At 34.6% G+C, this 24,211-nt stretch overlaps 5 protein-coding genes across 5 annotated transcripts in view; 3 read left to right on the forward strand and 2 right to left on the reverse strand.

Moving 5' to 3' along the window:
• Positions 1-450: 450 nt before the first annotated feature.
• On the reverse strand, positions 451-4,493 carry LOC121729687 (probable glutamate--tRNA ligase, mitochondrial). The gene is made up of 6 exons (XM_042118285.1): positions 4,080-4,493; positions 3,714-3,909; positions 2,502-2,716; positions 2,062-2,177; positions 1,318-1,427; positions 451-988 (listed from the first exon to the last, which is right to left on the reverse strand). Exons 1-6 carry the CDS (start codon positions 4,427-4,429, stop codon positions 452-454), a joined length of 1,524 nt encoding a protein of 507 aa, XP_041974219.1. The 5' UTR covers positions 4,430-4,493; the 3' UTR covers position 451.
• A 505-nt stretch (positions 4,494-4,998) lies between these two features.
• Positions 4,999-7,257, forward strand: LOC121729690 (DCN1-like protein 1). The gene is made up of 3 exons (XM_042118287.1): positions 4,999-5,103; positions 5,236-5,835; positions 5,924-7,257. Exons 1-3 carry the CDS (start codon positions 5,101-5,103, stop codon positions 6,116-6,118), a joined length of 798 nt encoding a protein of 265 aa, XP_041974221.1. The 5' UTR covers positions 4,999-5,100; the 3' UTR covers positions 6,119-7,257.
• A 7,643-nt stretch (positions 7,258-14,900) lies between these two features.
• Positions 14,901-15,607, forward strand: LOC121729692 (NADH dehydrogenase [ubiquinone] 1 alpha subcomplex subunit 2). The gene is made up of 3 exons (XM_042118290.1): positions 14,901-15,052; positions 15,238-15,344; positions 15,483-15,607. The coding sequence occupies exons 1-3, from the start codon at positions 14,973-14,975 to the stop codon at positions 15,563-15,565; spliced, it is 270 nt and encodes an 89-aa protein (XP_041974224.1). The 5' UTR covers positions 14,901-14,972; the 3' UTR covers positions 15,566-15,607.
• Positions 15,608-15,813: 206 nt separating this feature from the next.
• LOC121729691 (probable pseudouridine-5'-phosphatase) lies at positions 15,814-17,754 on the reverse strand. The gene is made up of 4 exons (XM_042118288.1): positions 17,478-17,754; positions 17,067-17,285; positions 16,463-16,695; positions 15,814-16,179 (listed from the first exon to the last, which is right to left on the reverse strand). Exons 1-4 carry the CDS (start codon positions 17,590-17,592, stop codon positions 16,003-16,005), a joined length of 744 nt encoding a protein of 247 aa, XP_041974222.1. The 5' UTR covers positions 17,593-17,754; the 3' UTR covers positions 15,814-16,002.
• Positions 17,755-18,510: 756 nt separating this feature from the next.
• LOC121729936 (glypican-6) overlaps positions 18,511-24,211 on the forward strand; it is an 87,033-nt gene continuing 81,332 nt past the window's right edge. Inside the window, exon 1 of the mRNA XM_042118668.1 lies at positions 18,511-18,938. Within this exon, the coding sequence (XP_041974602.1) occupies positions 18,722-18,938 (217 nt within the window). The 5' untranslated portion in view covers positions 18,511-18,721. The remainder of the gene's footprint in view (positions 18,939-24,211) is intronic.

Raw genomic sequence — 24,211 nt, forward strand, 5'->3', positions numbered from 1 at the left:
AAGAGATGACTGACAATGCAGAAAGCAATGCATTTATATGGTCCAGTGGTTTAGAGCGCGGCTCTCGACTCGAAGGTCGTGGGTTCGATTCCCGCGTTGAAAACATTATTTCCAAGTATGGTTAGAACGATCCAGGCTGATCACCTGATTGTCTGACAAGTAAGATGTTCCTGCGCCTGATCTCTCGCTAGTCGTATCGGTCATCCGTCCCACTGGGTTATGAGAGTAAAGGAATAGAGAGTGCCCTTGTGTACTGCGCATACACTTGGGCACTATAAAAATTACTCCTGCGTAACTGGCCTGGTTTCAATGAAACCGGCTACCGTCACGGAAACCGGTGTGGGAGTTATTATTATTAGTATAACTTTTGCATTTAGTATTTAAACTACTTATAATAATTCTGTGCGTATGTTTAATAATAAAAAGGATGTAAGTGTATAAAAGTCATTCTCTATTTTATAACAGCTTTTATTCTATCTAACGACTGACGCTTACCCAACAACTGCATCATTTCTGCAACAGATGGACCCTCATCCAAGCCACTCAAAGCACATCTCAGCATTTTCATTAAAACTGGAAATTTCATTTCGTTCTCACACGAAAATCGCTTCAAATTCTCCTTTAGAGAGTTCTGCTCGAACTTATCAACGTTTTCTAAATTATTTACAAGTTTTTCTAAAACGTTTCTGTTTATTTCTAAATTATTTTGCGACGGTAATATCCATAGAAAGCCGAATTTTGATGAAACCAGTTCTTCTATTCTCGATATTCTTGCTGTAGCCCAATTTAGAACATTTCTTATGTGATCTTCGGATATGTTGAGGTTTTCGTGTGGATATTTCTCTTGAATAAGTTTTTGTAGTTGGTCGACTAGTGCCTTTGATGTGTCTTCTTGTAGTAGCTGTCTCTTTATCTCCAGCCTGTTGCATTCTTCTAATAAGTCTGGGTTGAGACGACTCGGATGCGAATTTATTTTGTCTACCTGGAACTGGAAAATATTTTTTTGTAATGTTTTTAGTATAGGCCTACCAGAATCTAATGGCAAAGGATGGCAGATTTTCAAAAAATATCCTTGATCATTGGATAAATTTCTATATTTGCATGTTTAAAACACAGAATCAGCCGCTATAAGGAAAAAAAAGGATCAAAATGTGTTATATCACTACCCCGGTATTGCTAGTCAATTTCTTTTCTCACTTTTTGCCATCAGATCCTGGTAGACCTATAACTTTTAGTCAGGCTACATGATAATGATAAGCCTCTAGCTTATTTCTTCAAGGCTCAAGATCAAGTCCGAAATGAAAATTGTTTATTTACCTCAGCCGCCAGTTGATCCATGGTTTTGAGCGAGACACCAGCGCCGGCGACGTGGTCAAACCCGCCTCCCGCCATCGTGATGTAGTTCACAAGCGCCAGCGGGTAAACACCTACACACAGTATTTTATTATAGAAATCTAATATATAAAATTCTCGTGACAGTGTTTGTGCGCGAACTCCTCCAAAACCGCTTAACAGATTTTAATGAAATTTTGTATGTACCTACTATCAGGAAGTTGATTCCTATGCAAATCGGGGACCTAAGTAGTTTGGTTGCGTTACGTCAAACCCAGCTGACACATCACAATTAATATTGAATTGACATATTCGACCAAATAACGTTGGTCTGTCAATTGCATAGGAATCAACTTCCTCGATGGTACATTAGTCAGGTCTGAGAATAGGTTTTATCTACACACCACCACACTCATGCCCATTTTCACCAACCTTCCTTAACGCTAAGTATCCCCAGCAGCTTTTTGAAGTCATCTGTCATTTATTTCCTAACTCCCTTATGTTTTGCCGAGTCTAAGGCCGAGTCTAACAATAATTATATCTTGAAAGATAGGTATTAATGGCCGCTACACTTAGCGTTAAGAGGTGGTTGGTGAAACGGGTATCACTATAATTATTAGTTTTTACTTTTTTGTTTATCAGTTTATTTTTATCTAATCAGTGTAAAGCTATACGGCAAGTACCGCAAGTTCTGTTTGATTTAGGGGCAAATTGTTACAAAAATCTGACCTTTATTTCTATAATCTTCAACTCTTACGTCACTCTGTCTTTTGCTAAGTTTCGTACCATCCGCGTTCACTATGAGAGGCAGGTGACCAAACTGCGGTGGAGTCCAGCCAAATGCTCTGAAATAGCAGAAAAGCATTATAATATCACTGTGATTGAATATGAAGATGTTGAAAATAAGAAATACGAAAGTGCCATAATGTCAGTTTATTTTTCGAAACTTGGTATACTTTTATTTATTGTTCATCACACACAATTTACAAAGCAGGAAACAAGATCAAGTCAACATACATTATTTTTAATTCACAAGAATGTACATAGCATATTTTTTTCTCTGAAAAATGTGCATTGCACAACAACAATGTTGCAGGCAGCACCAAGTACCAATACTTATATTATAGTAATTATTGCTAGCAGATTATTTACAACATTTTGGGCAGAACCTGTATAACAACAAATGTTTTGTAGTAGATATTTGCCACTCGACACCACGGAGCACATGTGATATTTGCATGAGATGGTCATCGACAACATTAGCAAAGTGGTAAGTCGGGAAACCATCACTCTTCATCAATACCGGGTCACCTTCGTTGAGAGAAACATCATATGCAATTCCGCCAAATATCATGTCTTCAAAGGACTGACAGTCAGATAATAGCTGGAATATAAGTAGAAATTAATTAGAAAATAATTCACTGAATAAATGCCTTAAGGCTAATGCTTATCACAAAAATTATTACAAAAATTTGCAGGTCGGTACGAATATCGACGTTAAGGACATTAAAATAACATTCAATATCAGCGCGCCTTGTACAGTGGCGGTTACGACGCTCGCCGCGTTCTTGATAGCGCGAAAATGTATGAAGAAATTTGAGAGTGTTTCTTATTTTGCTTATAAATGGAAATGTTATTTATTTTTATATAAAATATTTAGCTATTCGTACAGGGGACTAATTAAGCAACAATTTTTTTGTATATTTATTTTCCTTAGTTCAGTGTATTTAGCTATAATGGTACCTAATCAAACCCCATTTTTTTAATCTTTTGCGATTATTGTGATGGTTAAAACATATTTATGTGAAAATTTTGAATGCAGATAAAAAATTTTATAATGTAGACGTGGAGATGAATATAATATTATCTTTCATTTGAAACCAAAATATCCTCGCAGTGTGACTCCTAATTCTTTAAAAAGGTACCTGAAAATCGCTGATACTTGTGAAAAAATGTGATAGCGTCCTTAACATCTAGGTACTGTTATAGATGATTTCATTACTCTCCAAAAACGAAACTACTCCTCAAGTACTGTCAGGTAGATTCATTTTGTATGGAATTACATTAGTCTCACAAAGATACAGAACAGTTTTTACCAGAGAAAAAAATTTTGTTCTGATAAACAGATTTCAGTGCAAAGGCCGGAAGCGCACTAGCTGCCAAGCCGCGGCGGCCAGGCCGCGACGGTCATCGAGATATTATATACCTTAGTATGAAAGTTCCATGGATGACGCGCACCTGGCCGCAACGCGACCAGTGGACACACCATACTTTCGATGGCACCTGGGCTTAGATTTTAGGCACCTTCAACAATTTTTTTGCCTTTAATAGTTTTTGCAAGTAATAGGAAATAATTAATTAAACAATTGAGATGACAATACCTTGAATCTAACACAGTAAGGTGTTCCAGACTTAATCTTAGCTTTAACTTCTTCATTTGATAGACTCCTACACTTGTTATCATATTTTGGAATTTGGTGTCTTTTGATGGCATCCCTGCGTAAGATATTTAAACGTCTGTCTGTGCAGAAACACTTGTATGCTGAACCATTGTCTAGTAGTTTCTGAATGTGCTCCCTGAAAATATTTTTGAGTAAGATTTGGTAAAATATAACACCACCGGCACCTATATACATACATAACATTACAGACACTTCCTAAATTCACATGAAAGTCTTAACAAGAAATATTTTTACGTCTTGTTTGAAAACAGCACAGACTTATTGTATAAGACAAACTTTACTTACTGATAAATATGTAATCTCTCACTTTGTACGTAAGGACCGAAGGGACCAGCATTATTCGGCCCTTCATGACACTCTATGCCCGCCCAGTTTAAATCGCCTATCAGGGCAGCTACAGATCCTTCAACTTTTCTGGTTTGATCTGTATCTTCTATACGCAGTATAAATATTCCATTGCGGGATTTTGCAAATAAATGATTGTACAGGGCTGTTCTGAGACCACCTAAGTGTAAATAACCAGTAGGACTCGGTGCAAATCGAACTCTTGTAGCAGCTGTTTTAACTGTTCTTTTAAAATATGCTTTACAGGTTTTTGCAAATTGTTGTCTAGAAAAAAGCCACATTTTGGACATACTTATTCATTGCTGTGCCCGAAATAATTTTATTTATTTACAAGAATTATTAAAACAAGTTTGAGGTTAGGGAAAACATCTGATTGTCAAATATGTCAAAAAGCACAACTTTTTTTTATTGTACATTACTCAGGAGACAAGAGCTAAAAAACAAACACAATATTTTGCTATCGGAATCGGGAATTTAGAGCAGTGCAGTGGTACTTGAAATATTAAAATGCTATTTTTGGTCTTTTTATCTCTTATACCGTGGCCGCACATGCGTAGTGCTTCGTGCTTAAAACAATACCATTGGACAATCTGCGTGTATTGTCCAATGGTATCATCTAAACTCTCATAGCATGAAGCTTCGTACGAAAAACGCATGTGCGGCCACGGCATTAAACAGTTTTTAATTTTTAGGCTTTCGTCTTTTCCACCACTCACCACTCACCAGTCACCACCACTGGGCACGTTTTATTTTTTGAGATTAAAAAAATAACCGTAGAGTAGAATCATAGAATGTAGATGCTGCGCTGCTCTTCAACTAAAATTATTATTTGAGAAAGAAGGAGAAGATTAAGAAAAAACATTTGTGTCGTTGGACTTTGATTGTTATTTCATTTCTTCGATGTCGAAACAATAGTGAAATTAGTGAAAGTCATCAATAGGATTAACAAAATTTTGTAAAAATGGTTTGTAACTAACAACATTTTGCAAAATATATTTAATAATCCGTAATCTATTCATTCATTTGCGATAGAATAAGTTGCATTTGACAGTTGGACGTATCTCAGGTTATAAGTTTTTACTACATTTTTTTTCAGAATAAACTGAAATCATCACAGAGAGAAAAAGTAAAAAAATTCGTCCTCTTTACACAAACGAGCGAGAGCACGGCAATTAATTGTCTATCACAAAATGATTGGAAATTGGACATAGCGAGTGATAACTACTTTCAGAATCCTGATGCATATTACAAAGACCCCGTGAAGGCGTCTGTGGACAGGAAGAAACTGGAGCTGCTGTTCAACAAGTACAGAGATCAGCAGGAGGGCGACAAGATCTCCGTGGACGGCGTCATGAAATTTCTGGAGGACTTGAACCTGTGCCCGGAGTCTATACTAGTTCTCATTATCGCGTGGAAGTGCAAAGCTGCAGTGCAATGTGAATTCTCCAAAGAGGAGTTCACGACGGGCCTGCTAGAACTAGGAGTGGACAGCATAGACAAACTAAAGGCCAAGCTCCCAACACTAGAGCTAGAATTAAAAGATCCAAATAAATTTAAAGATTTCTACCAATTCACATTTAACTATGCCAAGAACCCCGGTCAGAAGGGATTAGAATTAGACATGGCGATAGCGTATTGGAATATTGTACTTCGTGGGAGGTTCAAGTTTTTAGATGCTTGGTGTAAATTTTTAACGGTTAGTCCCTTGTAAATCCACTTTATCAAACTTACTAGATAGTCAATTTAAATTACAATCAAATAATAATAAAACAATTTATTTCCAGGATCATCATAAGAGATCTATACCGAAAGACACATGGAACCTACTTTTAGATTTTGCAACACAAATAGATGACGGTATGAGCAACTATGATGCAGAGGGCGCCTGGCCCGTTCTCATCGATGACTTCGTAGAGTGGTGCCAAAAGCAGGAGCTGACGGCTAACGGTGTCCAAAACACGGAGCCGGTGTCCGGCTAGCTGATGCTGTATGACTACAAACAGAATGAGGCGAGAACACAACCCACAGCTCACAAGAACAACCCAAATCAAAGAACAAACTCTCCGAGACTAAAAACTGTCTTATATATTCTCTCTCGTCTGATTCTGTATAGTCTACTAATATGTACATTTGAATGGGTTGCAGATGTCTTTTTCGATCTACGAAGCTGACTAAACATAAACTCACATTTAAGTTTATTCAAAGAATTTCTAACATCTAAAATAACAGTAGGGGTTGTTTTGTCTTAAACTGTATGACTAATGTTATAAATATAACATACACTTTACAAAATATGCAATAAGACACTGTCTGTAAAATAGTAGTAGAGGCAAAAAATATTATTTGATTTGCCACCTTTTATAAAAGTTTCAATTCTATCCTATGATCGAAGCTGAAACTAAATATTAATGTTATGTGATTACATTCAGTTTTAGACTAGGCAAGCTCTTTCTGCCTTTCTAATTGTTAGATAAAGCTCTCAATCCGAACGTCCGCTAGATAATTTCAATTTTCATAAATTATATCTTCTAATATATTTTAATGTTAAAAATGTAGCAAGGTTTTTTAAGATTTTTTTAATAAATCTGATATTAATACTTGTGTTATATCATAATCTGTGAAGATTTAAAATTAAGATGTAAATATGTACATACCAAATATTGATATTAATTTTTCTTAATACAGTTATTGAATTTAAATGTTGATTCAGAAAACGACTAACAATTATTTTTAATGGATGTTTCAAAATTTTCAATTTTCAGAGAATCAAAATTTTATTTGCACTTTGCAACAAACATTTTTGAACCCACTTTATTTTGCCTGTTAGTTGTGGTATTGAACCCTAATTTCCGGGGTTGCTATTGTCAAAATTGAAAAGGAGGACTCTATTAAAGTTGTATTAGTGAGACTTGCTGTATTAAATAAGCAATTTAGGCAATATTTTAAATATCGAATATTTACAATGTGTAATATTTTTTAGTTTACCCATTAGGAATGTTGTAAAGTCATCAATCTGAAACATTATTGTAAGTGATAATGCAGTAAAAGTATCATTTTACTGTTTGTTTTAAGTTTTTCTGTTTTTTTAATGATTTTTGTGACTAAATTATTTATCGATTTTATTCTTTGAAATCTTACTTTCTTCAATAGCAAACAAGAATATTCTTATACAAATTAGAATACTTAATATACATTTTCATAAACAAAGAAAGAACCAGTTTCTTTTGAATTCATAAATTACTTATTAAAATATCTAAAAACTGTTTGGTACTTAGACTTATGTACAAATAATAAAATTGATGTATTGAGTATTACTTACATTAAATTAAATTGTTAAAGAAAATAATTCTTGTTTCCTTATTATGAAGTTGCAATAAAGAAACAAAAAGAGATTTCTTTGGAATATAATATCTTGGTTTCAAGTTTAACTGCCGCACTCAGGGTGGAACATTATTTACTTAATTGTAATTAATTCAAAATTTTGACATAAGCCCCATACATTATCAGCTGTCAAACTCTTCATTAAATTCAAGGTTAATCGTAATTAAATGTCTCTGAGTACGGCGGTTAGAGTTATTAGTCCATATTTTATTAACAACTTAGGCTGTATTATATTGTTCAAAATAATTTATTTTTTCTCGTCGTTAGGGATTTTTTTTTTGCTGTATGTTCTTATACAATAAGTCCAAAGCAGCTATACTCAACCTGCGCTCGCAAGCGGGCCGCCAGGTCTTTATCAGTGGCCCAAGCGAAGTCAAATTATGTAGAAATTCACGCCCACCAGCAAAAAAGTGCAAAGTCTTTAAAGCAAAAAATTTACAGTTTGGTCTACTGGAAAATGTTTTTTCAATTAATTTCTTATTTATAAGGAGTTGTTGATTTTGGAATGTTTTATATTAGATCCGGCGGACGGCGCTATCATCGCATTCAATATTATTCTATTTCAATTTTAGTTTGTCCTGACAGATGGTGCTACGATTAATTTGAAAAAAATTTTGTTATTCAATTCATGTGCTGATTAAATAAATAACACATAGGCTACAATTTTAACCGACTTTCAAAATGGGGGAGGTGTTATGTTCGTTTTCTTATATTCAACGATTACTCCGCCGTTTGTTAACCGATTTTCAAAATTTTTCTTTTGGTATATAGGGTATCATCCCAATTTGGTATTATATTCAGAAAAGTGGTGATCTGATGAAGGATCCATATGTAATCGAGGGAACTCCTCAAAACTTATAGGGAAACATATGGTGACTTCGGTTTCGTGAGAAGTATTCTAAGCATATGCTACCAACAAGTAAGATTTTGCACCGAGATATACCTGGTATACCGTGGTTCGGAAGGTGCTGAGAGAATTCCTGATTCTTTATAGATACAAGTTTGGGAGTTTCGGCGTTGTTTTAAGAACAGAAAGCATATGCTACTATGCAAATTACATTCTTCATCATCATCATCATCATCATCACTACCATATTATACCATTTCATAGTCTTTTAGATCGAGACTCGAGTTTGTCAAGCGATAATTAAAAAAAATCTATATCTACCTAATATTATAAACCTGAAGAGTATGTTTGCTTGAACGCGTCAATCTCAGAAACTACAGGTCCGATTTAAAAACTTATCTCAGTGTTAGATAGATCATTTATCGAGTAAGACTCATCATTTATCGAGAAGGTTATATTATATTATTACTCTAAGACTAATACGACAGAAGAAACTCAGGAAAATGTGGGAAAAACGGGGGAAATATTTTTTATGGGAAAATGTACCTACGGATTCTGTAAAATTTCTAATTTACGCGGGCGAAGCCGCGCGGGACATCTAGTAATATTATATATTACTAGCTGTCCCGGCAAACGTTGTTTTGCCATATATATTTTTTTTGTATGAAAAATAGATGTTGGCCGATTCTCAGACCTACTCAACATGCTCACAAAATTTCATGAGAATCGGTCAAGCCGTTTCGGAGGAGTATGGCAACGAAAACTGTGACACGAGAATTTTATATATTAGATAATGCAGTGTTTTTCAAACTTATTTATGACGCAACCCCCCTGACATGGCAAAATATTTCCCGACCCCCCATTGGCTTTTTTTATCATGTATGTATTTTTGAAGATTTCCTTCTGTTAAATTGCATCATTAATCTTTATTTTTTTAAATAAAATAATTCTTTTAACCTTTGGCGACCCCCCTACAGAAGCATGTATGTATTTTTGAAGATTTGCTTCTGTTAAATTGCATCCTTAATCTTTATTTTTTTAATAAAATAGTCCTTTTAACCTTTGGCGACCTCCCTACAGAAGCTTCGCGACCCCCCTGAGGGTCGGGACCCACAGTTTGAAAAACACTGTTAAATAGGAATGCTGCAGCGTAAGCGGTGAATCAGCGCGCATTGCATAATGCTTTTCGGCCATTCTCCGGTTTGGCATTATTTGCCTAATTACCGTTACCATTTTTTTTTCTTCGCTAATTTAACTTAAACTCATTAAAATATGAAAGTAATGAAAGATACGAATACAATAATAAATTTGGCGTGGTACAGTTAATTATAGTTTTTTAGATAATAAGACTTAAAATTTTATGGGTACGGTAATTAGACAAATATAAAATTTTATGTACCTAACGGTAATTAGAAAGCATTATAATTATATCTAAAACATCATAGAAAAACACTGATTAATAATATGCACATGTATGGGCATTTTCCAAAAAAAGTGTACCCCTGGTTTTTAGGCTGTCGCACGTCTTTGAACTTTAATTAGAACAATATGGATAAACTATAACCTATATAGTTTATCCATATTGTTCTAATTAAAGTTTTTTCAAAAGATGAGTATGATATTATAAACATTTACACAAATACGCGATATTAGTGCTAAGTTCTCTCAATAATTAATTATTAATATTTTAATTTCACGGGAGAGCTGTTTTTGGCCTGTCCCACAGCATGTTGCTTCAATAAAAATGGAAATCACTAAAAATATTCTGTAGAAGGACGCGTTAAAGTTTAAATGTGCGTAAAAAATAGTTTATTTCCTTCTTAGTAAATATAATATATCTTAAAAATAACTTAATTTACTGCCCAAAAACACTATCTTTAAAAATATTCGAAATTCGAGATCCGCCTGACACGTAAGTTTGGTGACGGTTTTATTCTATCTAAAATTATATCAAAATACTTAATAGTTTGCTTATTATTAGCAACACATAAAATCGAAAAATACAAGCCGCCATTTAAAATTTGCCAGTTGGCCTGAAAGGCTCTGATGAGAGGGTGTTTTTGTGGTGACGAGGAACGGTTCGTTTTTTTTTGTCAGGTAGGAGATGCTTTTACGTAACAAATAACATATCTTTTGTCTTGCAACCGTTTTCTAATTATTCAAATGTTATTCAGCACAGTGTTTACACTTCATTACTTTTGACTAGTTAACTAAATGTATCCAAGATACTGTTTTAACAAAACATTGGCCGAAAAAGTGACGTCAGTTTGATGACATTTTGTCTCGTCACATATAGGCGTGACTATGAAAGTCACCAAAGTGACGCATAAAGCTAGGGCTACACATGCACATTAAATTAATAGTATGGAAATGTAAATATGAAATTTATTTATTTTTATTATATACATATTTATGAATAAACAATATAATTTTAATAATTATTAAATATATAATACCTATACCTATGTAGCCTATAGTTATATATGTAAACCTATAGTTCATTGTTCATTAGTAAGTACGTTTTATATTTTCAGATTTATTTTACACAAAATATAGATTACACTATGCTAAGTGGCACCGAAAGAAATCGACGATATAAGGAGAAGTTGAAAAAAGAACGACCAGAAGAATTTGAAAGACAAAGATGGAAAAATTTAGAAAAAGTTAAGTCAATGAAAAAAAACTTTTGAATTAAATTAATATTAATAATTCAATCATTCAATCACTCAACACACAAAATTCATCAAGAAATAAATAAATAAATATGTTAAATTACTTCGACTTTTATTACTATAATATGTAACCTTAGCTTTACTTTGTGAACCTTGATTGTCGCACTTAGCGAAGAGCATAAAAACATAATTATAGACATATTTCTTAAAGTATTTTGATAACAAATACACAAAAATATTCAAATTAGTTAAACCTTGATCATAAATATTAAATTAACTTTAAATATACGGGCTGGTTTTAGAGATAATAGAAAAATAAAGTTTGTTTTGGCACGACTTGTCACCAAATCGAACTTGATGTGTAATAATGTGTTCCAATTATTATAAATATTACTCTTAGTATTTTCTAACAGCTTGTTGTGTCTGTCAACGATTAAAAGATAAAAACCCGTAAACAAACAAAATTTGAAACCATTAAAGTATTTTTAAAAAGTCTCGAAACTGACCATTAAATCACTACCTCAGTCACTATTTTAATATTTTTTGATAAAAAGCAATAATCTTTTACTTTACTTTTTATATTTTCTTATTCTTAAGACTATAAAGAATTTATAGAAACCATAAAATTAATTAAAAACTACACTTCAAAAAAAAATTTGGTTTTTTGATCAGGCATCACACTTTTTTTGGAAAATGCCCGTATATTTGTCACAAAAGGGCTAGAATTAACGATGTCCTATACAACCATAACCTGCCAATAGCAAAAAATAGACACTTTCAAATAAAATCTGAAAAATTAGAAAATAACAACAAACATTGTTTTAATCGGATCCAGTAGGCCTACTACGAAACTGTTTTGAGGCTCAAGCAATCGGACGAGAATGCCGCGTCCTGCTCTGACAACGTCATTTCACGTTTGTTAGAGAAGGACGCGGCATTCGGCTCAAAACAGTTTCGTAGTAGGCCTACTGGATCCGATTAAAACAATGTTTGTTGTTATTTTCTAATTTATGAACACGTCTTATTTCTCGATTTTTTTCCAATTGTTTTCTTTTCTTTTTGTCTTTTGTAATAAGCTCTAAAGTTTAACTCATTTCTTTTTTGAGTTTTCTTCCGCCGTTTTGTTGGGATTTCGCTGATAAGCAGTATTTTCTTTTATTAAGTATACCTTTCTTTCACTTTTTCTTTTGATCTCTGATATAAAACTGGGTAATTTCAAATTTTTACTCGACGTTTCCAAGGAACAAGCCTTCTTTTCTCCAATTTCTTCTCTGGTCATTCCCATCCAAAAAAAAATTGTATATAATTTTATGAATACTCAGAATATAGATATCTAAATATTATATATATCGCAAAAGGACTAACTGACATAGTGATGTATCAACGCACAGCACAATCCACCCGTCCGGTGGATTGTGCTGTCGGGCTAAAATTTGGCATGCAGGTAGATGTTATGAAGTAGGCATCCGCTAAGAAAGTTTTTTATCAATTCTACCCCCAAAGGGCTATGGAACTTTGTAAATTTTAATAATAATAATGATAATAATAACCACTAATTTCGGATCACAGGAAATCCATAGTGTTAGTAGAAAGTACAATTAAAATTTAAATTATGTTAGTACATTACATTGCAATTCTTATAGTATAAAATTATTTATTATGAATGGTAAGGCATTGAAACTATTAATGAAACTTAATCTCTATCTAACATGCACCTCTATCCAATGCCTTATCAAACCATCAAAACTGTCAGTTAATACCCTTAGAATGCTGTTATGACTACTTCTGACACGCTGCATCAATAACGCCACTCGTTTCCTTAGTATGGCGTTACAGCCATCAGTGCGCATTTCACTTTCACCTCTGTAGAGCATCTTGCAAATCTACGAGTTAACATGTTCCCACTCACGGCCAACGCCCTTCGCTCCCTCTCAATGTCTACTTCGTCAGCAAGCGTGTCAGTTACTGTCAGTCAGCTCAATGACCCAGGTATTTGAATTTATTGACTCTAGCAAGTGGAACTTCATTTAGAAACATGGGTGGTATTGTGCTAACTTTGTGTTCACGGGGTTGAAAAACAAGAAGTTCACTTTTCTTAGAGTTATACCTGAGTCCTTGGGCTTCGGCATACGCTTGACACTTGCCTAGCAGTTTTCTGAGGCCACTGATCGAGGGACTGAGCAACACCATGTCATCAGCATAACTAATGTTGATCTACCTTGTCGAACTCCACACCTTAATTTATACGTGATAGAGAGAGTCCCAGACCACTTTACAACATAATTTTAAACCGATCGGGCTAATACTTTCCATGCATAAAGCTAATATCACGTAGGCATCCCCTAAAAAGGGTTTTGATAAATTCTACCTCTAAGGGGATAAAATAGGGGATGAAAGATTGTATATAATAATACTTTTTAACGCGGGCAAAGCGCGGGCAAAAGCTAGTATTATTAAAGACTCATTCATGATAATAATAATCTATGAAAACCGCGAGAAAACTTCAATTGATAAAAAAGTACGTATCAGTTTTTCATACAACGGTAATTAGGAACATATGGTAATTAGTAATACGGTAATTAGAAAAAGTTAGATTTTCTTGAAAGATTTAAAAAACCGACACAGTTTGCAAAATCTTGCTTAGGGCAAAGTACGTAGGCCAAATTATTTCTAGATTGACATGATCAACATACAATCCTATTTAAAAATCAAGTAGCAAAATAAGATTACGGTAATTAGAAAAGTTCGTTACCAAAGCTACGGTAAGTAGATACTCTCGTACTTCATCGGCGGCACACTAACATTAACGACGTGGGACCGCTGATGGGCCGTGGAACACGCTAAGGAGAAGTGACCCGTGCACTTGTAATGTGCCAAATCCTGTTATTTTTGGGTGGGCACCCGAAAACAGCATGCGTTACGGTAATTAGAACTTTTGATAGGACAAGCGATTATTTCATGATAACTATTTATAGGCTGGGCCTATTGAGTCGATATTTTCCAATGCGATAACCAATGTTTATGACCATTTAAAGCGATGAATAGATCATGGTTAATATGTATGTTATAAAAATTACAAGCAAGTTTCGAGATCAAGTTGGCGTGGGGACACGTTACGGTAATGAGAAAAACATGATTTTTGAACACGACTTAAATTAATTTAGTCTGAATTACAGTATATATTAAGTCTATGGAATTACTTAAATTAGAAGCCTGTGTTTAAGTTTGTAGCTAGTTACGGGTGTTATCTACCGTTTAAAAATATTGCATACTTGAATAAGATAATATTACAGAGTATACAAGCCCGGGACACTTAAATTTTGCTCTCCTGAGAATAACCGTTTTACTTCTGAGTTCTGAGTATATATTAAGTCTATGGTATTATATGTATGAACTTCATTTACTTAAGAATTTTGTTTGACTGTACGATTATAGGATATATAAGGATATATCTTGCGAGATTTATTTAGTAAATCATCTCGCCTCACTCTTTTCCTTTTACCACGCGTTTTATTTAAATATTTAAAATTAATTTTTAACTATGGACACGCAATCTTATCTAGTCCACTTCCCCATAAGCTTCACTCTTGCGGCCCTCAGTATATTTTTTTTCAGTCCACACGGTGGTTATTGCTCGATTTGGAGTAAAACTATAGAGCAAAACCATATGTGAGTACTTAGCATTAAAGAATATTGTTTTCCCGCCATAATAATATTATACTCGACACTGGCCATGGTTATAGCCGAAGTGCCATTATAAGAAAAAAAAATGTTTCCTTATTCATTGATGTTGTCAAATACAGGAGTGTCAGTGCGCAAAAAAAAAAACAGGAGTGTCAGTGTCAACTGTCAGAAAAAATTAAAAATTCATAATTTCATATTATATTTTTCGTAAATTAAAAACAGATTTTGGGAATATAAAACTTAATAAAAATGGCACTTCGCTTAGGTGGAGCCCTAAAAGAATTAAGAATACATTTATGCCAAACGGGTAAACAATCTGCAGGAGTCAGGTAGGTAAAGGTTACATAAACACTGCATGTACGAGAATTCGACGATTAGATATTCACCAGTTTTAAATGTCGTTTACGTTTAAAACTATTGAAATTACAAAGTTTTCAGCTGTACATAATTTAATATCACCCCTGGACTCCTATAAATTAAAGGCACTTTATATAAACACAATTTTAACTTACAGGGAATTCATCCAAAAGTACTATGTTAACATCAAGAAGGAAAATCCAAACTTCCCCATTTTGATTAGAGAATGCAGTGGAGTACAACCTCGTGTCTGGGCCCGCTATGGTATAGTTTTAATTTAAAATTCAAATGTTTGGGAAAAAAAGTTATAAACTCTGATACTCATTATGAGAATCAAAAAATTATTCATGTACACCTGTTAAACTTTCATTAGGTTGCTAACCTAAGATTTTTGTTTTTCAGAAAAAGGAGTAGAGCAAAGCGCACCATTAACTGATTTGTCTGCACCTGACGTCCTTACGGCAATCAAACAATTAGTGAAATAGATATGCTTATTTTATTATAATAAATAATAGTATGTAGAAAAAGAGGTTTTAATTATAATTTTTTAATAAACTTTTTCTCTGAACTACTACAAAAAATTGTACATAGAATAAAAATACCACTGAGTTATGCAATGACTAAAAACCCTTTTTGTTGCTATTATGTTTGTTATATGCTGTTATGTTTGTATAATTAATAATTTTAATAAGGTAACTTTTAAAACAATATTCATGCTAATAAAAATGCTCAATAACACTTATTTACATTTCTTATTTACAACAATAACAAAATAAAAGTATTGTGATTTGTGACTGAAAAAAAAATATGCACTTTCGTTTACAAGCTCTATGAATATAATTTTTGTACAATACTGCTATTATATGCCTTTATTTTCTAATTAATTAGGAAGACAACTAGGAAACTTTTCCACTACTTTTAATCACTGAAAAGGCGGCAATCCAAATATTTCTGGTTGAAACTTGGCAAGCGTTGGCAACACAATGGTGGCATGTTTCGTCAACTTTTTATCTAGATGCGCATCTGGCACCATCACAACTTGCATCCCTGCTGAGATACCCGCTGTCACACCGTGGGGTGAATCCTCAAATACAAGGCACTGGAAAAATATAATTTCTAACACAATTTTCCTTTGATAACTTGCAAATATGCACTTTGCAAACTATAAAAGATAGTGTCAACCACCTCATTAAATATTTTAATCTTACCGCCGTACTCAGAGACATTTAATCATCAATTTAATGAAGAGTTTGACAGATAATGTATGGGGCTTATGTCAAAATTTTGAATTAATTACATTTAAGTAATTAATGTTCCACTCTGAGTGGGGCAGTTAGTTAGTCTTTATCTGTATTTTATTTTCTTTTTTGTAGTTATTTTACCTTTTCTGGTTTAGGTTTTTCCGGGAACCTAGATGCAGCCACCAAAAATATATCAGGGTTGGGTTTGCCAAACTTGACTTCTGGATCTGAGCTTCCCATCACCATATGGTGGAAGTATTCAAAGACCTCCTTATGAGCTGCTACTTTAGTCTGAACTGATCTCTCACTGGATGATGTGGCCAACGCAAAAGGTACTTTAGTTTTATGTAAATGGCGAATAAGTCTTTCTGCACCTGCAAGAATTGAATAATTTACAATTATGTACCTATTTTGCAATAAAATGTAAGTGAAAAAATTAAATACTGGCTACCACTTTACTTTGTTCTGCCATATTGAAATAAGTATGTAAAAGTTAACAGCCTTAATTTTTAAGCAGTTTTTTGGAAGAGTAATTAAATAATAATATGAACATTTTAAAATTAAATTTCCCATTATAAGCTTGCATAAAGATGTGTTTTGCATATAGCATAGGTACATTAAAACATAGATATAAAACAACAAGCAAAGTTGGAGTTGATTGGTTAATTAATGGGAAACTGAAGTAAGGCTAAACTATAGAATAAAATTATTTCAACCATAGAAAAATCTAACATTAAAGACCTACCATCAAGGAAAGGTGCATTAGCTAACATTGTGTCTCCCAAAACCAGCAACTCGTCTCTAAATTCTTTAGGTGATATGGGAAGTTTTAAGTCTTTGCATAATATCTCAGCTAGTCTCTGCTCAGTTCCACCTAACACCTTCATCATCAATTCCTCTGTGTATTTGTGTCCATATTTAGCACATATTTGTGTTATCATGTTCTTGTAAACAGTTTCTGTATCTAAAAAAGTTTTGTTGATATGTGAGTAAATATGTAAAAATCGTTATATAATTAAACATTTATCCGCAAACATAAGTGCCAGTGCCAGAGTGCTTTCCATCTTTAAAATAACATTTGTAACCTTCACAAACAATATCATTCAGGGTTGAAAGGTCGAATTGAAAAACAATAAAATGTGAATAAAAGTCTTACCTAAAAGTAATCCATCCATATCGAATATACAGTGCGTTACCTTTTTAACATTTTGGGTGGCGAAAAAGCGTTTTCCTATAGTATTTGATACGGTTTTTAACAAAGTAACCCTCATGATTCAATTGGTTATATCTAAACTAAAAATATTATATACAAACTCAAATTAGCCAGTAAATGACTTATCAAGCCATTAAAATGGCTTATAATGTTTATTACGTTACTTATAAATTAAATTGATATGATTTTTTGATGCAAATTGTGCATGATAAAAGTGCCGTAAAATCGGGCGAAATTACTGTCAAGTGTCAAAGTTTTGACAGTGACTTTTTTTTTCTTAAAAAGATGCAGCTTAATAAACCAATAAAAAAATTGGCCAAATGCGAGACGGACTCGCGCACGAAGGAAAAAAATATGTGTTTTTTGTATGGCAGCCGCCCTTAATTATTTATTTTATTGTAATATTATTAATAATTGTTAAGTAGACATAATAAAAATAAAGGCCTTTGTGAAAATATCATGTGCCTACCTGTTGCCATTACTAATATAGAGCAAAAAAAGCCGAAAAAACTACGTTTGTTGTATGGGAGCCACCCTTAAATATTAATTTTATTTTGTTTTCAGTATTTGTTGTTACAGCAGCAGTTCTTGAGTTACAGCCTGGAGACACACAGACAGACGGACGGATGGACCGACAGACGGACAGACATTGAAATCTTAGTAATAGGGACCCGTTTTTACCCTTTGGGTACGGAACCCAAAAAATCACGTTTCTTGTATGGGAAGGGGGCTCCCCCCTTTAATTATTTAATTTCTTTGCTCGTCTTCAGACGTGGGTTTCAGGAATCAGGATTCAAGAAAAAAACAGCTAAGCATGAAATTCAGCAATGAGCTGCAGATGCAGATTGTGCAATGTAATGCTGCTGAGGCAGTTGTAACATGTATCATTTTTCGGTAATCACAGTGTCAGAATTTTGGGTATTCAAGACATTATTTTATGGCAACACTGCATTTATTTCAAGAAGCGCCGCGCCGCACCGCGCCGGCCGCCAACCCCCCCGCAAGCCACAAATGCCAAGTAGTTTCTCTGCGATCGTCATGGATCGCAGTTGAATTGTGTATTGTGTTACGGCGGCGTGTGTATCATCCAAAGTTTCTGTTAATTTATTTACTATATTTTTGTTTCGATTACTTTATGTGGAATTAGTAAAAACTTATTTATTATTATATTTATAACTTTAACGACTATGGCTGTGAACTTGTGTTTCTGTGTAAAACTGTCGCCCAACAAAAAATCGATTTTTGGATTGAGAATGGGATACCAAATGCTGTGTTTGGTAATCTTCGCCGGTCTTTTGGCGTCTGCTTCAGCAGAACCCGAGGCGACGTGCACCAGTGTTAGAAGTTTTTTCCAATCCAAAGGAGTATTGACGGCGGCCGATATTCTCGATCAACCAAACTCAGGTAAGGATCACGCGCTTCCTTTATACCTGATAGATAATAAATGATAAAACATAAACGATGACATGCATACCAAAAATAGTAATAGATAAGTAAGCATGCTTTTAATAGTTGCTTTCAAGTTACAAACCTAAGCGAAACTCATAACACGTGCAGTTATACATTTTTGTATACAAACAAAACTTATTCTTAATTTTTTTGGTATCAGCATTTTTGCTTGTGTTTTTTAAGGTAGATACCTACTACCGAGTACATACCTATAATAAGTAACTAAGTACGGTAATAATAATTATTAAGTGTAGTCATTATGATGTCATTGAAATATTATAGAATATGTGCATTGTGCATGCTGTGTTAAAAGTTCAATGCGCTGTATATTCTATACCTATTGCAACGAAAGGTCATAATATTATATTATTATACATATATGTCGCAGTCGACTGGTTAAAATAGCCGTTCAATCAAACAGCTAGCCCTTTGACTGAACAACGCCATTCAATCACACGGCTTTCGTCGTTTCTAGCCGACTTGTTGACAGCAACATTCAACACTACAGTTAGACGAAGCTTAGCTAACTGGTTAAATGGCAAATTAACTAAAGTGACCATTCGTTTAGTGTTATTATTACACAAGCGTAATGATAACAAGCAGAATAAATTGTATTCTAACTCATTTTGAACAAAATTGCAATAAATACCTTGGAAGTTGGAACAGAATTGAAATCAATCCCGTAATTTTTATACGTGGGAGAGCTATGCTTCGGCACGAATGGGCCGGCTCGACCGGAGAAATACCACGTTCTCACAGAAAACCGGCGTGAAACAGCGCTTGCGCTGTGTTTCGCTGAATGAGTGAGTATACCGGAGGCCCAATCCTCTACCCTATTCCCTTCCCGACCCTACCCTATTCCCTCCCTTCCCTACCCTATTACCCTATTCTCTCTTAAAAGGCCGGCAACGCACCTGCAGCTCTTCTGATGCTGCGAGTGTCCATGGACGACGGAAGTTGCTTCCATCAGGTGACCCGTTTGCTCGTTTGTCCCCTTATTTCATTAAAAAAAAATCTTCTCAAACACACATCAGATAGAGCGTGCACAATTACAAAATTAAACTTTAAATCTAGATACACTAGATAAATCAAACATACATATTGTATAAAGTAACTAAAATAATTAATAAACAATACTATATTAATAATAAATATGATAAATTATAACCAATACGTCAAATAAAATAAAATATCTTAATTACAACCACAAAACACTGGCTAGTTGACGCCATATTGTAAACAAAAAGTAGCGCCGCAGAGGTAAGCGCTGAACTAATTCAATCAAACGGCTGAATCAGCTGTAGTATTGAACATTTTGAGCGATTTAAATATTTAATTAAAAGGCTAGACGTGTGATTGAATGATGTTTTTCAGTCTAGCTGTTTGATTGAACGACTATTTTAAACAGTTGGCTGCGATATATGTATGTATATAGTATGTAGCAAATCCTAGCACAGGCTTTAGTTAGCCCACAGGCCAACAAAAGAATCCCGTGGCTATTGTTCTTCACATTAAATACACGGGTACACCCCTAATATAACTTATTCAGTATTCTTACTGCTACCCTATTTCTTTACGTTTCTGTTAGGTAAATAAATGCTTAAGTTGTGGTTACTGGTTATATTAAAAGTCCAAACGGCGAATCCAAGCACATAACTTCATATAAAATATCAAAATTGCATGGGTTTCTGTGCCTTGTTATTTGAAAACTGTATAGTCAAATTACAGGTACAAAGTAAACCAACAATCGAACAGCAAACGCAACTTTAACACTATTGCATAATCACATTCACGTAGTCTTTCGGGGACGACGTGATGGGCGGCTTTGAGGAGTCTCCTAATCCCAAAAGCTTTTGTAAAGTACGCTGACCTCCATCTCGACTGCAAATTAATGTCGTCAAAATAGTCGAGTTTATGGCGAAACTCCATAAGCGATGCAGAAGATAGACCCTTAACTCGAACCTCAAAGTGTGGGTGGTCTTTTCGCCACCTCCCCAACCCGCAGCATCATCTCTGCTACAAGTGCAGTACCGTGGTGGTTGCCAAGGGTGGGCTGTTCTTTTTCTGTTGGGCACTATTAAGAACTAAGAAGCCCTTCACAGACCATATCGCACCTTCTACTCACGCCAAAATAAGCTTACAATAATTACGAGTTACGGTCGTCTTACCCTTTGTCATCGCAAGCGGGCTTGCTTTCTTTATGACGTCTTGGTCTGTACCTAATAATAATTACTAATTAGGTAACCAATGTCGGAATAATTTTCATATAGGCAGCGAGAGTAATAAAATTTGCCAAGTTATCGCAATTTTTTAACAGTAGCAACCCATTTTAAAGCTGGAATCGAATATCGAAATTAAAAAAAATCCTATTTCAAATTTTCGAAAAATACCATAAAATACCTACTGCTGCCTACTGCTTGGTCTGATGTCAAATGTAAATAACGGTAAATAATTTCTAAATTCCTAATTCTTACTTTAGCAAAGTAAAACATTACTGTATACACATTTTGTAAAATGTGTTGATTATAAGCTATATGTACGATAAGAGTACTTTAAAAATTTTAAGCTACCATGACCTCCGACTGTTATGGCCAATGGCCATATAGCTGCAGTATCAAATACAAACAAAACACATCGTAGGAGTTGTCAATAAAGTGGGTGTAGTTGTGAAATGCGTTTCTACACATTCTGCGAACAAACTGACTTTGTATTTAAGTATTTTTCTTTATGTCTAAGATGGTAAGGTTGAGTTTTGTATCTCTTTTTCCAATGTCAAGAAAGATGTAAAGGCATGGCCAATAAGCAGGTAATGGGCAGCGTAGGCGAATTTCCTGTACATATTCAACCTTTCGTCATGGCCCGCGACGTTCATCTGAATTTATTGCGAGATTCATGCATTATTGTTTCTTATCGAGCATTTACTGACTATTCATCATCATTCATCATTATGAGCCGTCGTTCTGTATTTTTTTATTAAGGAGACAAAAAAAAAAAAGGTTTTTGACAACAGCTTGTTGCTTGCGAAATAAAGCTCGTAAGTATACGAAAAATACTAATAACCACCTTAGATGAATGATTCGTGTCTCGCGCGCGTCATCTAAGAACCGGACCTTGAATTCACGTTTCTGACTCTGTTGCACCAAAATTCGTTTATCGAGCGGGAACCGCACATTTTTCGAGGATAAAAAGAATGCTATGTCCTTTCCCGGGACTCCAAACTCCAAAGTATCTCCATACCAAACAACAAAATCGTTTTAGCGGTTTTGGTGTAAAGAGGTACACAGACAGACAGACACACTTTCGCATTTATAATATTAAATATGGATTGCGTTAATAATGTATTTGTCGCTAATTGCATTTACAAAAATATTGAAATGAGAGATGCGGCGACGTCGCATCAGCCGTATTCGGTCGTGAAAGTATGCGCCGGCGCAGTTTTAATTGCACTCATGACATTCGCGAAACGAAATCCCCGAGCATCGAGCACACGTAACCGTTGCGACTTGCGCCGTAATTTTTTTTCTTCCTTATGAAAATATTTTTGGGGGTAAAAACATTATAATAAGCAAACGCTGAAAAAAAGTTACTTAATATTATAGACTTTCTAACTACTTCAAGAGCATTATATCAACCAAAATATCCTCACAAACTTTCTAATTTTTATTGAACTAAGATTTCAAGCATTTTAAAGTATGCGAATATTGAGTTGTGACTTGTGTATAGTGTGCACTTTAGCTCTTCTCTGCAGTACAAGCGTAGTTGATGTTTAACACGGGGTTTCCTTTTTAACTTTTTTGGCTACAGCTAAATATAGACATGATTCTTGTTCAAGACCATAATGTATACTGGTACAAGCACTTATTGCAAAAAGGTTTAGTTTAGCCAAGTCGGTCAGTTTGTTAGTTTACCTACTATTTCATCCGTTTTGAACACGCTGAGCTGCAATAAAACCAGTACTCTATTGGCTCATTAAAATTAAAATCGATCTAGCCGTTTTAGGGTCAATTTATACTAGCGCAGAGTCGAAGCGCATCGAAGCGAATTATTAAAACTGAACATAACAAACTCAACCTTAACTCCAAAGCGTTAACGCACTTTATTACTTCTGAGAATTTAAAAAGGCGCGCGTATCCGCGCGAATTCGCGTCGATGCGCCCGACCAACGCTGATTGGCCTCGCATAAGTAATGTTTGCGTTACGCTCTAGAGTTAAGGTTGAAATTTCTGTGTTCAGTTATTGGGAATTCGCTTCGCTTCGACTCTGCGCTATTATAAATTGATCCTAATATGAATAAAATCTTGTATTGCGAATAATCCGCTTACAGCTAGAATGCAATATAAAAAGTCTTAGCTTATTAATCTGCAATTCTGCTGTTTATCCATTTGTGGACTCGTAAGTCCTTAAAAAAACTAAGCTAGAGCAGTAGGCAGTAGCGTTTTTAGATGATGATCATATTATTAGCACATAGCAACTAACATGAAGATACCTTTACAGCAGGACTTAGGAGTCATTGTCTCGTACCAAATTAATATTGATGAAGCGTGTGCCAAGTCACGGAAACCTCGTCCATTTATTGCCTCCTAGGAGGGTTCTGTACTATTTATTAGGCACTAGTTTGCTAGACTGATGCGTTAGAAAAGTCACATGATAAAGACAAAAAAATTAACTGAAGTGACCGAATCTTTAAGCCTCCAAGTACATTTTAGTCACCAAAATGTACTTGAAGGTTTCCTTCACACTAAAATTTGGTGTCTCCTAGCAGAAAAGTTTGCTTCTTTCTCTCAAACTCAATTTTTTTTTATTCAGAATAAATTTTTGCAAATGTTCTCTGAACGTCGGGTCTACACTGGTGCCTACCACCGGTTCGGTAACTAACCCGGCGAGAAGAACCGGCGTAATCGCACGGGGCCCACTTTATTTACCAAAAAAAGTCTCTCTGACACGCTGAATAAATGGGATGACAGACAAAGACAGCATGCTGTATAAAATATAAATATTTATCTCGTAAGGGTTGTGTTGTGAAACTTAATAAATGTCTATCAACCACAATTCAATATTTATTCCCGTTTTCCAATACCGAGATCTTGAAATCCCAGCGCGTTCGACCGATTGAGTGCAAATTCAATAGAGTTAAGTATTTTTCACGGTGGCTGGATTGCGGCTTGGAATCCTGTAAACTGTACTCATTATTAAATTTTGTTTACCTTCATCATCGTCACTTTTAAACG

The sequence above is a fragment of the Aricia agestis genome, chromosome 8, assembly GCF_905147365.1.
Source record: "Aricia agestis chromosome 8, ilAriAges1.1, whole genome shotgun sequence".
Lineage (NCBI taxonomy): Eukaryota > Metazoa > Arthropoda > Insecta > Lepidoptera > Lycaenidae > Aricia > Aricia agestis.

Excerpts from the sequence above, each read along its gene's own strand:
- LOC121729692 (XM_042118290.1), top strand. The coding sequence starts at position 14,973 with ATGGCACTTCGCTTAGGTGGAGCCCTAAAAGAATTAAGAATACATTTA. Across the intron at positions 15,053-15,237 it reads AAACAATCTGCAGGAGTCAG|GGAATTCATCCAAAAGTACT; the intron begins GTAGGTAAAGGT and ends TTTAACTTACAG. Across the intron at positions 15,345-15,482 it reads TCGTGTCTGGGCCCGCTATG|AAAAAGGAGTAGAGCAAAGC; the intron begins GTATAGTTTTAA and ends TTTGTTTTTCAG.
- LOC121729687 (XM_042118285.1), bottom strand. The coding sequence starts at position 4,429 with ATGTCCAAAATGTGGCTTTTTTCTAGACAACAATTTGCAAAAACCTGT. Across the intron at positions 3,910-4,079 it reads GAGAGATTACATATTTATCA|GGAGCACATTCAGAAACTAC; the intron begins GTAAGTAAAGTT and ends AAATATTTTCAG. Across the intron at positions 2,717-3,713 it reads CTTACTGTGTTAGATTCAAG|CTATTATCTGACTGTCAGTC; the intron begins GTATTGTCATCT and ends CTTATATTCCAG.
- LOC121729690 (XM_042118287.1), top strand. Across the intron at positions 5,836-5,923 it reads CTTGGTGTAAATTTTTAACG|GATCATCATAAGAGATCTAT; the intron begins GTTAGTCCCTTG and ends ATTTATTTCCAG.
- LOC121729691 (XM_042118288.1), bottom strand. The coding sequence starts at position 17,592 with ATGAGGGTTACTTTGTTAAAAACCGTATCAAATACTATAGGAAAACGC. Across the intron at positions 16,696-17,066 it reads TAATGCACCTTTCCTTGATG|GTGCAGAAAGACTTATTCGC; the intron begins GTAGGTCTTTAA and ends CAATTCTTGCAG. Across the intron at positions 16,180-16,462 it reads AAAAACCTAAACCAGAAAAG|TGCCTTGTATTTGAGGATTC; the intron begins GTAAAATAACTA and ends ATATTTTTCCAG.